The sequence below is a fragment of the Candoia aspera genome, chromosome 3 (genome assembly GCF_035149785.1).
Source record: "Candoia aspera isolate rCanAsp1 chromosome 3, rCanAsp1.hap2, whole genome shotgun sequence".
In the NCBI taxonomy this organism is placed as follows: domain Eukaryota; kingdom Metazoa; phylum Chordata; class Lepidosauria; order Squamata; family Boidae; genus Candoia; species Candoia aspera.
The window spans coordinates 199,785,510-199,797,265 of NC_086155.1; the positions used below are offsets into that span (position 1 = coordinate 199,785,510).

Consider the following 11,756-nt stretch of genomic DNA (forward strand, 5'->3'; position numbering starts at 1 on the left):
AGCAATTCATGGGGCGAGAATTGCCAGATGTACAAGCTGAGTTTAGAAAAGGCAGAGGAACTAGGGACCAAATTGCCAATATCCGCTGGATAATGGAAAAAGGCAGGGAGTTTCAGAAAAACATCTATTTCTGTTTTATTGACTATTCTAAAGCCTTTGACTGTGCGGACCATAACAAATTGTGGCAAGTTCTTAGTAGTATGGGGATACCAAGTCATCTTGTCTGCCTCCTGAAGAATCTGTATAACGACCAAGTAGCAACAGTAAGAACAGACCACGGAACAACGGACTGGTTTAAGATTGGGAAAGGAGTACGGCAGGACTGTATACTCTCACCCTACCTATTCAACTTGTACGCAGAACACATCGTGCGACATGCTGGGCTTGAGGAATCCAAGGCTGGAGTTAAAATTGCTGGAAGAAACATTAACCATCTCAGATATGCAGATGATACCATTTTGATGGCTGAAAGCAAAGAGGAACTGAGGAGCCTTATGATGAAGGTGAAAGAAGAAAGTGCAAAAGCTGGCTTGCAGCTAAACCTCAAAAAAAACCAAGATTATGGCAACCAGCTTGATTGATAACTGGCAAATAGAGGGAGAAAACGTAGAGGCAGTGAAAGACTTTGTATTTCTAGGTGTGAAGATTACAGCAGATGCTGACTGTCAGAAGGTGCTTAATCCTTGGGAGAAGAGCAATGATGAATCTCAATAAAATAGTTAAGAGCAGAGACATCACACTGACCACAAAGGTCTGCATAGTTAAAGCAATGGTGTTCCCCGTAGTAACATATGGCTGCGAGAGCTGGACCATAAGGAAGGCTGAGAGAAGGAAGATCTATGCTTTTGAACTGTGGTGTTGGAGGAAAATTCTGAGAGTGCCTTGGACTGCAAGAAGATCAAACCAGTCCATCCTCCAGGAAGTAAAGCCAGACTGCTCACTTGAGGGAATGATATTAAAGGCAAAACTGAAATACTTTGGCCACATAATGAGAAGACAGGACACCTTGGAGAAGATGCTGATGCTAGGGAGAGTGGAGGGCAAAAGGAAGAGGGGCCGACCAAGGGCAAGGAGCATGGATGATATTCTAGAGGTGATGGATTTGTCCCTGGGGGAGCTGGGGGTGTTGACGACCGACAGGAAGCTCTGGCGTGGGCTGGCCCATGAAGTCACGAAGAGTCGGAAGTGACTAAACAAATAAACAACAACATAATGGTACTTAACAATTGTCCCCTACATCTATTTGTTGCCCTAATTAGGAATCATTCCCCATTTTTAAAAAGTAGAGATTCTGGCCCAGTTACACTCACTTTTATTTTGCAGCCAGTTGCTTTCTCTCCTAACAATACAGTAGCTGGATGTTCAGCTTAAACTTCTTCACATGCATGGGGCATTAACATTTTTTTTTTAGCATTTGACCACAAGCAGTAGGATAAAATAAAAACTACTACAGGCAACATATCAAAACCTGGAAAGAGGAGCTGAGTTTCAAGCAGTTCATATGCTACCATGTTTTTTATTTATTTATTTATTTATTCATTCATTCATTCACACACACACACATATACATACATACATACATACACAAACACACACACACATTTCCACAGTCTTAAATCATTGTTTAAGAATTCAACTGGGATCATGGGTGGGGAGGCATGCTTTGTTCAAGTAATGCTATGTTTTTCTTCTTGTACATCTACATTTTAAAAAAATAAACAGACGTCAAACAAATCCCTAAATACAACTATGGTTTTAGAACCAGAAGTTATAATCAAAAAATATATAATTAACTATGAATAGTTATATTTAAATCTCAGTTATACGAAAGTGGTCCTTTTATCATCATCTAAGCATCATGATCCCATTTTTTTGGCTGTACCCTCTAACACCACAATGCTAGGAAAATACTCACATGAACACAGAACTTTGGAAAACCAACCCATTACTCCTACGCAATTCTTGCAAGTACGGTACCTACACCGAAAAAAGTTCAAGCCAAATGTTCAGCCCATAACTTGTTATGGGTTATCTTGCTTTACAATAGATCTACTTCCTGCCACTTCTACATCTGTAGGATAGAGATATTAATTACAGTAACATACTGCAAAATCATATTTGCCAAAATCCTCAAGTAAAATCCATGTGGAATTTCAATCCAGTTTGCATTATGTTATTCAACTACTATGGAATCTCAAGGCCAAACTTTGTGGCAAGCATACCTAGTGATTAAAGGCACATGTGCGCACCACTCATGTGCACACACCTCTAAATGAAAAATGTCAAAGCAAGTCTCAACCAAATATGGTCATAAAGATCAATGGACGTAAGTATTGTACAATGTAAATCCACTCTACAGCATTCGCTACTGAATTCTCTGATTCCTAAAGCCATTACTGTATGTAGTTTCAAGCTTTACAACATTCAAGCTACACTAGTTTAAGGAAGACATCATTTCCATTTAGCATACTAATAGGACTACTTCTGAAGTGTATGCAAAAATAATAATTTATACTGAATCACTCAAACGATGAGGCATTAACTATTGTTGCCGATGCAGTAAGAACATGATTGCGCATGATCTTCATTTGGTACACATACTGTATGCACTGTTTACTGCATAAATACTGTATCTCCATGCAGTTAGAAAAATTGGGCATAGATTATATTACTGTGCTTGCATGGCTGACACACCTCAGAATATGGAATCAAGAACTACTTAACTTATACAAAAGCAGTTGCTTGTCGTTATACCAACAGTAGGTTTTCAACAACACCCTGATTCTACTCTCTTCTAAGCATGCCACAAATCACAGAATTCAAAAAGAAAACTAGAGTATGGTTTTTATTGTCAACAGGATAATAAGCATTTAAGAAAATATTTTTAGTTGTGGAGCTTTTCCCCTCATGTTTTCTTTACAAGTTTAAAGCTTCTTTAAATGTTTAAGCACTTACTCTGCTTCCCTTCCATAAGAAATAGTTAATAATTATTTTAATCCCCAAACTCAAAAAGCCGTGGCTTTAACCAAAGCTCAGAACTTGACCAAGAATCAACAAGAAGGGCAAATTCAAAGCCAGGATTAAAAGCTATTCATCAGAAAAAAATTCCTGGGAAAACCACATTTTCACTTTTTCTTAGGTAAGAGAATTCCAAAACACATCTATGGCTGAGTTCACATACCACATTCGGCCTTGATTTCTATAACTGTTTCTCAAATTCAGGACAACTGACTGGATTCATACAATATGTTATTCCATTAACCATGATTTACAGACCACACACTAAACCAAACCACATTATAGCTTAGTATAATGCATAAATCTGAACTCTTAATGCCATCTGTTGAGCCTCAACCAGTACAACTGAGATGGGGAACTTGTAGCTGCTCTAGATATTGCTAACAGCAGTTCCTAATAGCCCCTGGTAAGCTTGGCTATTGGTGAGTGAGAACTTCAACATCTGAAGGTCCATCTTCATGGACTTTCAACATCTACAGGTTTCCCATTCTCAATCAGGCCCAAAGGTGAGAAAGTTACCATAGCTATATGCTTTGCTAGCTCCCCTCATGATTTTGATGAAATTGAGTCCAGCTTAAAATCTTCCAGAACAGTTTCCCACGCAGCTCTTCATAGACTGCATGACACTACTTTTTGCTCTAAATTCAATGTATTCAAGTGGGGCCCACAACATAAGTGACTTACAGATGGTCTCTGAATTGGGATTTCAGGTTTTTTAAAAATGTTTTAATAAATATTAAACAATATTACAGGCTTGTGACAGAATATTTTTCCACTGGCTTTTGTGATGTCAATTAATCATGACATCTTTTAGTATTTTAAGCCTATTTATGTGGCTATATATGCTACCTTCAGCTTTGGAGGAAAACTGGCATATAACTCTAACAAATAAGTAGAATAAGGAAGACAAATAGGCTATTGAAAGAAATGAATAATTCAAAGTAACCGGATGTGAGTTATGCATACTGTGGAAAAATAAATACACCAACTATGCAGTCTGAGCTAATAGGGATTAATTAGAGAAAAGATGCAATGGTCAAGGCGGAATGGTCTAGGACAACATCAACCCAATGTGCACCACCTATGAAAAAGGTTACTTAATTTTCACTTAAGATTTGAAAATAAAACTGCCCATATTAAATAGCCTTTAGACAAATATATGGTACAGTCACACTTGTTACACAGTCCTGGTCAGTGCAGTTTTAAAAGGGAGATTAAAAAAGTATTAATTCAATAATAATTTAAAAGTGATCCAAGGGTTGTGCATTTTCCCTAATGGGAAAAGGCTTTAATGTTGACCCAAACACAAGCAAGTAGAAAATTCATGGATGTGTATAAAGTTTGGTGATTTTTTTCTCTCTCACCCCAATACCAGAACCCTGGATCATCTAATAAGTGACACAAACAAGACAATACACAGGTCATACACAATTCATTCATGAAAACTCACTACAGCAGGATATGTTAATGGTCACAATCTTAGATGGCTTGAAAGAAGGATTAGTCTAAATCATGAAAGATAAGGTTATCAATATCTACTATTCATAATAATCATATGTTACTATTATATTCAGATGCCTTTTGAATACCAGTTGCTGCCAGAAACAGCTGAAAAAAGATGTCATGATGTCAGTACTGCCTTCATGTCCTATATGTGGATTTCCCAAAAACATCTGTTCGGACATTTTATGAAACAGGATACTCTCTTAAATGGGCATTTGATCACATTCAGCAGGATTCCTACACATTATATTTACACTATAATCAAATATAATATAGTATAATGTAATGTAATGTAATGTAATGTAATGTAGTGTAATGTAATATACATACACATATACACATACACAATCAAACTGCATAATGATAATTACCAGGAATGAATATATATTCAAACAAATGTTTTATTATCCTGTTTTGACAATTTGAATGTCACGCTTTAGTTGTGCTTAATATTCAAGCATTTAAGTTTAGAAACTGTTGTAAAATGCAACAGAAAATGACCCAATAAGATACAAGATGGCAAAAATAAAAAAACAACCCTAAATTCCTGAATCCGGTTTCTGCAAGGAGGTACTCTTTGTAATTATTCTTTCCAACCCAATGGAATGTGGGAAAGAATGTACATAAAAGGGCTGTCCATCAGTAGGATAACTGTCCGAAACTGAACAAAATGGGGCCAAATTTGGTGCAGGGTCAGGTTTTTGTTTTTTTTATCCATTCAATCATGTCTGATTCTCAGAGACTCCTTTGACAAGTCCCTGCAATTTTCTTGGCAGGTTTTTCAGAAGTGGTTTGCCCTTGCCTGCTTCCTAGGGCTGAGAGAGGGGGACTGGCCAAGGTCACTCAGCTGGCTTTGTTCCTAAGGCAGGACGAGAATTCATGGTCTCTAACCCGATGCCTTAACCACTACACCAAACAGGCTCTCAGTGTTGGGGTAGAAGCCAACAAAACAAAGATCAAGTTAGAGAAAGAGACTAGATCAGGTTGGAGCTGCAAGGAAAGAAATCCAGAAAAAAAACTCCCAATGCATTCCTATAGGAGAAACAGCTAGGCAGTGGCTCAGAATATTGGTGAGTGTACGTGGCCCAGAGCAAAGTTATTATTAAGGGAATGGAAAGCATTTCAAATGCCACACTCTGCATGTTTGCTATCAATGACAACAGATTGGTCTTCTGGATACCTCTCCTCAGTTACCTGAAACTGGTCATGTTATTAATGCACGCATCCATCCATCTGATTTATAGAGCCACCCATCACTGATGCATGGACAGTCTATACCAGTGTTTTTCAAACTTGGCAACTTTAAGATGGGTGGACTTCAACTCCCAGAATTCTCCATGCTGGTTTGGGAATTCTGGGAGTTGAAATCCACCCACCTTAAAGTTACCAAGTTTGAAAAACACTGGTCTATACCGTGGATTACCGGCTTTGGTAATAATATCTTCAAAGGAGGCAATTGGCCCTAAATGCACCTAAATAGGCAAGAAGCTGTCACCATCTTGGCATACTGGGTCCAGTTCCATTCAAAATGCTGGCTGACTTCTTTGAAGCTCTAAAATGCTCAATTTCAAACTCAAGGTCAGAGGAGCATCAGAATACTTCCAAGAAGCCAGTGCTGCCACAGTAATGGAAGAAAGTACCAGAGAAAACAGTATCAATTTTTTTTCCTTGAGACATCTCAGTGAATCATATAGAGAGATGTCCAATACAGGCAGACCTTATTTTATTGCACTTCACAGATATTGCTTTTTTTTTTTTTTTTTACAAACTGAAAGTTTGTGGCAACCCTGTGTCAAGCAAGTCTATTGGCACCATTTTTCCAACAGGTTAGCATTTTTCAGCAATGAAGCATTTTTTAAATTAAGTACATTTTTTTTAGACATAATGCTATGGCACACTTAATAGACTACAGTATAGCGTAAACATAACTTTTATATGCACTGGGAAACCAAAAAAGACATGTGACTTGTTTTATTATGGTGGTCGGGAACCAAACCCACAGTACCTCCGAGGTACCTTTGTAAATACTCATCACAGACCTCCATGTTGTATCAACTGAGCAAACTTTATATAAAATGCAGACCTTTAGTAGAATAGACCATCATTCTCGGCCATTTAAACTTACACTATCCTTATTCAAGGTAAGATCTTTGGTATTTTAGCAGTATGTTCAAATAATGTTGGTGATATAAGAATATAAACACAGGGCACCTGAAAAAATTTCTTTTCCTGGACTAATTACGTGTATTATTAACAGTATATAAAAGTATTGTACTCACACATATATAATTTTCCCCCCCAACATGCCTTCAGTTGGTGATCTAGAACTCTTTATGTTGAAAAAGATACTGGTAATTATTCTTAAAAACATAATTTTTTGGGGGGGGGGAATCAACTGCAACTATTTCTGTTTCAAATATTTCACTGAACAGTTTTCAATAGGCCATTTTGTGGATTCTTTTCTCCAGTAGAGAAAAATTAAGTTCTTAAGAAGTTATAAAAAAATCATAAGCCTTTATAATGCTTATGTTTATGCTAATTATATGCTTTATAATACCAAGCATATACAATCTGGCTTGTTACTTAGACAAAAAACGAAGTTACAATCAGTAAAACCATGGAATCTCATTAGCTCCTTTATTTCTCCCTTCGTTCCATTTGTTATGACATAGAAACAAGAAAGTCACATCTCTCTGCTTTCTTGTTAGTGGGGAAAATAAAACATTAAAAAAATACTGATATTTGTCACATTCTTACTAAGAAAAAGAACACTGATTCAATGATTAACCAAAGGAAGGAAATGTATTAAATTGCTTTAAGAAGGCATGGAACAAAGGCCTGATCCTTACTGGTTAGTCCAGTATTTCTCAAACACGGCAACTTTAAGATGTGTGGATTTCCACTTCCAGAATTCCAAACTTGGCAACTTTAAGATGTGTAGATTTCCACTTCCAGAATTCCCAACTTGGCAACTTTAAGATGTGTGGATTTCCACTTCCAGAATTCCCAACTTGGCAACTTTAAAATGTGTGGATTTCCACTTCCAGAATTCCCAACTTGGCAACTTTAAGATGTGTGGATTTCCACTTCCAGAATTCCCAACTTGGCAACTTTAAGATGTGTGGATTTCCACTTCCAGAATTCTGGAAGTCCATACATCTTAAAGTTGCCTAGTCTGAAAAATACTGGGTTAGTCCAACAATGTTTATTTTGATTATCCTCAAAAAGAATTAACTTAGCCCTTCTCTAAACTCACAATTCTGAACATTCCCAAGATCTGAATACATGCTGACATAATAGTTGTATATAATTTATTTCAAGAGAGTTTACTTTTATCCAAGATGCTTATGACTGCAGCCTTAAAGAAAATTCTTTCATAACACATTTTAGCCAAACTGTAGCAGTTTCTTTCCTTCACCCGGTAGAATAATCTTATGAAAAAAATTCTAGTAAAAGACTAAGCGTAAGTTTTCATAGATTGATACATAAAGTATATGTAGCCAAAACAGAAGGCCACTGTAAATACATTTTGTCTGGCAAAAGTGTTTACTTGAGTAACATACTGTCTTTTCCCAAATGCCAACGTATTTCACAGTTACAAATGGATTTAAAATGGCTGGCTAAATGATAACAGTCCTCAAAGGCATTTTATTACAGTTGTAAGGTCACCCAGAAAAAGTCCTGCATTGTCAGATTCTAGCTGCTACCCCACCCGGATCCAGGCAAGATGACAGAGAATCATATGACTTGTGATCACAGAGAGCAATTCCTCATTCACATCTTTTTGGGATAAGAAACCCAGAGATCGATAGCAGCAGTCGGAGTGATTTATCTCTTGTCAAACTGCAAGCAAAGCTCTGATTTTCTTTTATCTAAAATCTTACCAAACCCTTTCAGAAGGAAGCTTGGAAGATGACATAATGGGACTTGAAAGTGGGTGTGAGAACTGATGATTCAGGAGCCAACATAGTCAAAAGACCTTGGAAGAGCCAACAAAAGGGGCTCAAGACCCCCTGTAGAATCAAACACAGTGACCCCCCTAACATACTGATCTCTCAAGCTGTATGAACCGCTGATAGGAGCATTTGATTGGCTACGTTCATTATTTGGGAAATTGTACATAACCGTATTTACGCAGCAAAAACTATCAAACCATCAGAGCAGAGTAAAAAGTTACAAATCTGAAACAACGCCACTCCCCCAACAAGACATTCATGCGCAATTGTTTTTACCCTTCGGTTCTATTATCCAATTACTTAACAACATTAAAATTGCTTTAAGCAAGACTTCTTTGAATAGGGACACAATTACCACCAATCCTTCAGAATGTCATTTTATCTTCCCTGAAGCAAGAGCATTATCAGCGCAATCGCAGTGTCAGGGAATTAAAGCTGCTCTATTTCAAGAAGGCCAGAAAACATTTTCTGCCAGCAATAATTTAAACAACGCCTGTGAAATACTACATTAATTCTATAGTGTTAACCAGTGACTGCAGGATGCTGGGATAACAATTTAAGGGATTATGTAGCTATGACACATAATGAAAGAAAAAATGAAATATATTAGTTTCGTTTCATATTGCAGACGTGTCTTCTATAAATCTGCTCTGCATTCTTGAAAAACAGTCTCTACTCTGAAGCATTTAAAGAGTCCATTCTGTGCATACATTTTGCAGATGTTAAGAACGACACACGTACATTTGCTTTTGACATTTAACATTGAGAAAAATGGATTAGACTGAGCACATTAGCGCTGCCATAAAACAACCTGCGACCCTGCATCCTTTTTTACTGTCTCCCCTACTTCCCTGTCATCATCTTCCAACTTCTCATCAGTCACTTTGCTGGGCTTCCACATTTGTGAGCCATTTCCTCTACTGCTTGTCCTTGCCACTAATTATCCACTGTTTCACCTGTGCCAAAGATACATCAAGCTTCATTCATTCCGTACAACCATTTCCTCTGCGTAATTATATGGACAAACAATCCTGCCTCTGTTGCCCCTAGTGTCATCATGAATGCAAAATAAAGAGCAGGATATGGAAGAGGGAGCATCCAGCTTCGTGTGGCATCTAAGCCTTTCAAAAGGGGCAGCAGCCCTGTACCCCCTTGTTGCCCAAGAGCACGCACATTATCGTCACCAAGAACGCAGGGCAGCACCGGCAGCCAAAACAGAGAGGACAAATACTGATTTACTGTACCTCTTCTAGCAGCGTGACTGTGTTCCTGCAGTTCTGTAGCCGGGTGGTAAAACTGGACGTAGTTGGGGAATTGTAATCTTCTGTCGTCTCAGCAATAAACTCCGGCACAGTGATCTGGTCCGGCATGATCCTGCCCAGCGGACGGAAAACCACAACGAAGAAGAAAGAGGAGACAAGGAGAGCATTAAACACGAGGCAGGGCATCAACCAGACCAGATCGGATCCATGGCTGTAGAGGCTGGACCCAGTTGGGCTCCTGACTGCAGTGGGTGCCTGCTGGAAACAGAGGAGAGGCAGGATGCCCTTCCGGGAACAGCCTACACTAACTAGGGGTGGGGGGAGGCATCTCCCCTGGGCCACCTCTGCCTCCCCAGCACGGCTGCCCACTCTCCCCCCCTCCCGTCCAAAGTCAGCACGAGCTGCTCAGGTCATCTCGCAGCCTGTGTCCCCAAACCGGGCGCGTCCCAGGCACGCCCCAACCGCCCGGCCACCTCCCCAGACTTTGCCCACAAGCTGCCAGCCCAGCGCCCCCTCCAGCCATGCCCCCCGACGCCTCCCTTGCAAAAATGCCAAGCGATCCCTCCCAGCCCCGGAAAGCCACTGGATCTCGCCTGGCCCCCGCCGCAGGAAAGAGGGGAGGGGCGGGCAGCCTGCCCTCCCCAGGACAGGGAGGGGCGCTCCCCCAGCCCCGAGGTGGACGTCGCCCCTCTCCGGCGCGAACCGGCCCCTTGGCATCCCCCCACCCCCAACAGGGGAGCCCGTCCCTCCCTCTGGGCGCGGGTCGCGCTCCCCACCCTGGAAACTGGGGGGAAGCTGCTCTGCAAGGGAGGGACCCCCCCCCCGCGGGGCTGCTGCAGGAGGGTCTCCGCCTCTCCCCGGAGGGCTACTAACTTGAGCAGGCGCCCCCTCTGCCCCTCCGCTGCGCCCCCCCAAGCTGGAGCGGGGGGGGAGGGACCAGGCGAGGGGGAGAGCGGCAGCGGCAGCGGCAGCAGGAGAAAGGAGAGCCCGGCTGCGCCCCTCGAGCAGCACCACCGAGCCTGCCGTCCGTCCGCCCGCCCGACGCGCGTCTCCCGCCCTCCCTCCGCGCGCGCTCCCGCGCCGCCTGCCGCAGCCGCCTCCACCACCCGGCGGGCGAGGGCAGCCGAACACACGCACGCACGCACCCGCGTGCCTGCCTGCCTGCCTGCCCGCCCCGCCTACTCCGAAGGGGGGCGGTTGGTCAGGGAAAGAGCGCGGGCGTCAACGCGCAGGCGCACCCTCCTTCGGGCCCGCTTGACACTTCCAGGGGCGCATGCGCCCTGGTGGGTTTTTGTTAGAGGGGAGACGAAGGTATCAACGCGCCCCGCCCACTCCTCCTCCGCGCCCCGCGGACACGTGAGGAAAACAAGGAAGTGGCCGGCGCACGCGCCTCGTCCCCTTCCCCTGCGGCGGGACTCTGGCAAGCCGCGAGCGGGCGCGCGCGCGGGGGACAGCAGCAGCAGCGGCTCTGCCTCCTCCGTGCGCGTGCCCGCGCCAGCCCCAGCTGTGGTCCAGCCCTGGCTCCGGGAGGGCGGCGACGCTGAGCTCGGAAGGAGTCCTTTTCCCCTTCCTGCCAGGAAGCCCAATGGAAATGTCACCGGTCTGGCTGGACTTTGCCTAGGGAAAAAGGCGAGGGAGACTCTGCTGAAAGCCGCCAAGAGGACACGCTGGCTTTGCTTTTCCCGGTCAACCATGTGTTGCTTGTCTTTGGGAAAGGAGAATATCAGGCGTAGAGAAGAGGGGCTTGGACAGCTCGTGGGAAGCAACACAAACATGCACTCCTCCAGGGTGAGATCTCAGAAAATCTTAAAAACAAACATGCATATTTGGGAGGAAGAAAAGCCCACAAGCTACCTACTCTCCTTCCTTGCACCACACTTAAAAAAAAAAAGACTGACCCACATTTCCTCTGCAAACTTGTTCCATTGATGGTGGGTGGAGGACAGGGTACATTCAGCTGGATCTCCTCTTCTGAGCTGAATTAAAAGAATTTTAAAGGGATCCGAGGAAAAGGCAG

At 42.4% G+C, this 11,756-nt stretch overlaps 1 protein-coding gene across 3 annotated transcripts in view; it reads right to left on the bottom strand.

Moving 5' to 3' along the window:
• ASAP1 (ArfGAP with SH3 domain, ankyrin repeat and PH domain 1) overlaps positions 1–10,733 on the bottom strand; it is an 85,598-nt gene extending 74,865 nt beyond the window's left edge. Inside the window, exons 1-2 of one of the 3 annotated variants that reach the window (XM_063299691.1) lie at positions 10,613–10,733; positions 9,722–9,851 (exon numbers count right to left, since the gene is read on the bottom strand). In XM_063299691.1, coding sequence (XP_063155761.1) covers positions 9,722–9,847 — 126 coding nt within the window. In that variant the 5' untranslated portion in view covers positions 9,848–9,851; positions 10,613–10,733. Of the gene's footprint in view, positions 1–9,721; positions 10,076–10,612 lie in introns of those variants that run through there. The other 2 variants (XR_010067678.1, XM_063299692.1) reach the window with 2 other exon arrangements.
• Positions 10,734–11,756: the final 1,023 nt, after the last annotated feature.